Raw genomic sequence first — 1,180 nt, forward strand, 5'->3', positions numbered from 1 at the left:
ATTTTGAGGCAGAGATGAGAAAAATGTATTTCCTCCAGATTTCCTTCTTTCTCCCAGTGAAGCGGGGTTAGAAATTCCCTTTAAGGTAAGTGCAGTGAAATTTGGTGGTTAGGACACTCCCAAGCTCCGGATGACTGATCTATCCTCCCTCCCTAACGGCAGAATCAACTCCCACCCTTCAGGCTCCGCGGGTAATTTTCGCACATCACTGGTTCACACTGGTTCTACCTTTCCACTTTCTCACAATCTAAATTGTTCCAACCTCTTCAAAGGAATGCTTTGATGAATTTATTTCAATTCTAGATTTAGCTCAGTAAATTAATTTCGATAAACAGTGCAATGCCTCAGATTTAGGTGGATTTTTTTTTTTTTCATTTGTCCTCGATCGCAGAATAATTTCAACGAGTTCATTCTTAGGAAGACCAAATGAGACATCGGTGAAAACCTCTTGTAAAGTTTCCGCATACAGTATTACGCAAAGCGTTAACTACTGATATTCAGTGCTCAGTGCTTTTAAAATAGCTCCCTTTAGAACTGGTGTCCTGCGCACTGTCCCCAAACAGTGAAGGCGAGGGGCTCTCCCCTGGGACTGAGGGTAGGTCTTTCGCTCCTTTTGTCTTTTCGAGGCATTAGAACTGTCATGGCGCCTATCTAGAAGAGGGAGAAAGCCTTCACTTCGTCCAGCAGGGTCGCGGGGGGCACCTGGACTGGGCGGAAGGGTGGACGAGGGGCCCGTCCCGGCGGAGACCTAAAAGCGGAGCCCTCGGCTAAGCGTCCGCCCCGGCGGAGCAAGGGGAGGAGACCCGGCTGAAGACGACCCGGGGAGTGACCGGCTGCGGGCACCGCCCCCCACCGCCCCGGCCAATGGAAGCCCGGCCGCAGCGCGGCACCGCCCATCTGTTGGTCCGGACGCCGCGAGGGCGGGGCCCACAGTTCGGTTGCGCTGCGGAGCGCAGCTGTGAAGGAGTCGCCGTGATCCGGGGCCCCGGAACCCAAGCTGGAGCTGAAGCGCAGGCTGCGTGTGCGGAGTCGGGAGGTAAGCGCCCGGGGAATAAGGCCCAGGAGGGAGGCTCGCGGGAGGACGGAAGATCGCCCCGAGCCCGCGACGGCGGGACCCGGCCGGCAAGGGCTGCAGGCGGCCCTGCTCCCTCGGCAGCCAGGCCCGGCCCGCCCCAGCCCG

At 56.8% G+C, this 1,180-nt stretch overlaps 1 protein-coding gene and 1 pseudogene across 1 annotated transcript in view; one reads left to right on the forward strand and one right to left on the reverse strand.

Moving 5' to 3' along the window:
* Positions 1 to 642, reverse strand: part of LOC102003752 — a 9,372-nt pseudogene extending 8,730 nt beyond the window's left edge.
* A 15-nt stretch (positions 643 to 657) lies between these two features.
* Nrbp1 (nuclear receptor binding protein 1) overlaps positions 658 to 1,180 on the forward strand; it is a 20,106-nt gene continuing 19,583 nt past the window's right edge. Inside the window, exon 1 of the mRNA XM_005400506.2 lies at positions 658 to 1,036. Within this exon, the coding sequence (XP_005400563.1) occupies positions 865 to 1,036 (172 nt within the window). The 5' untranslated portion in view covers positions 658 to 864. The remainder of the gene's footprint in view (positions 1,037 to 1,180) is intronic.

This window comes from Chinchilla lanigera, unplaced genomic scaffold (assembly GCF_000276665.1).
Source record: "Chinchilla lanigera isolate Chin_1 unplaced genomic scaffold, ChiLan1.0 scaffold00068, whole genome shotgun sequence".
In the NCBI taxonomy this organism is placed as follows: Eukaryota; Metazoa; Chordata; class Mammalia; order Rodentia; family Chinchillidae; genus Chinchilla; species Chinchilla lanigera.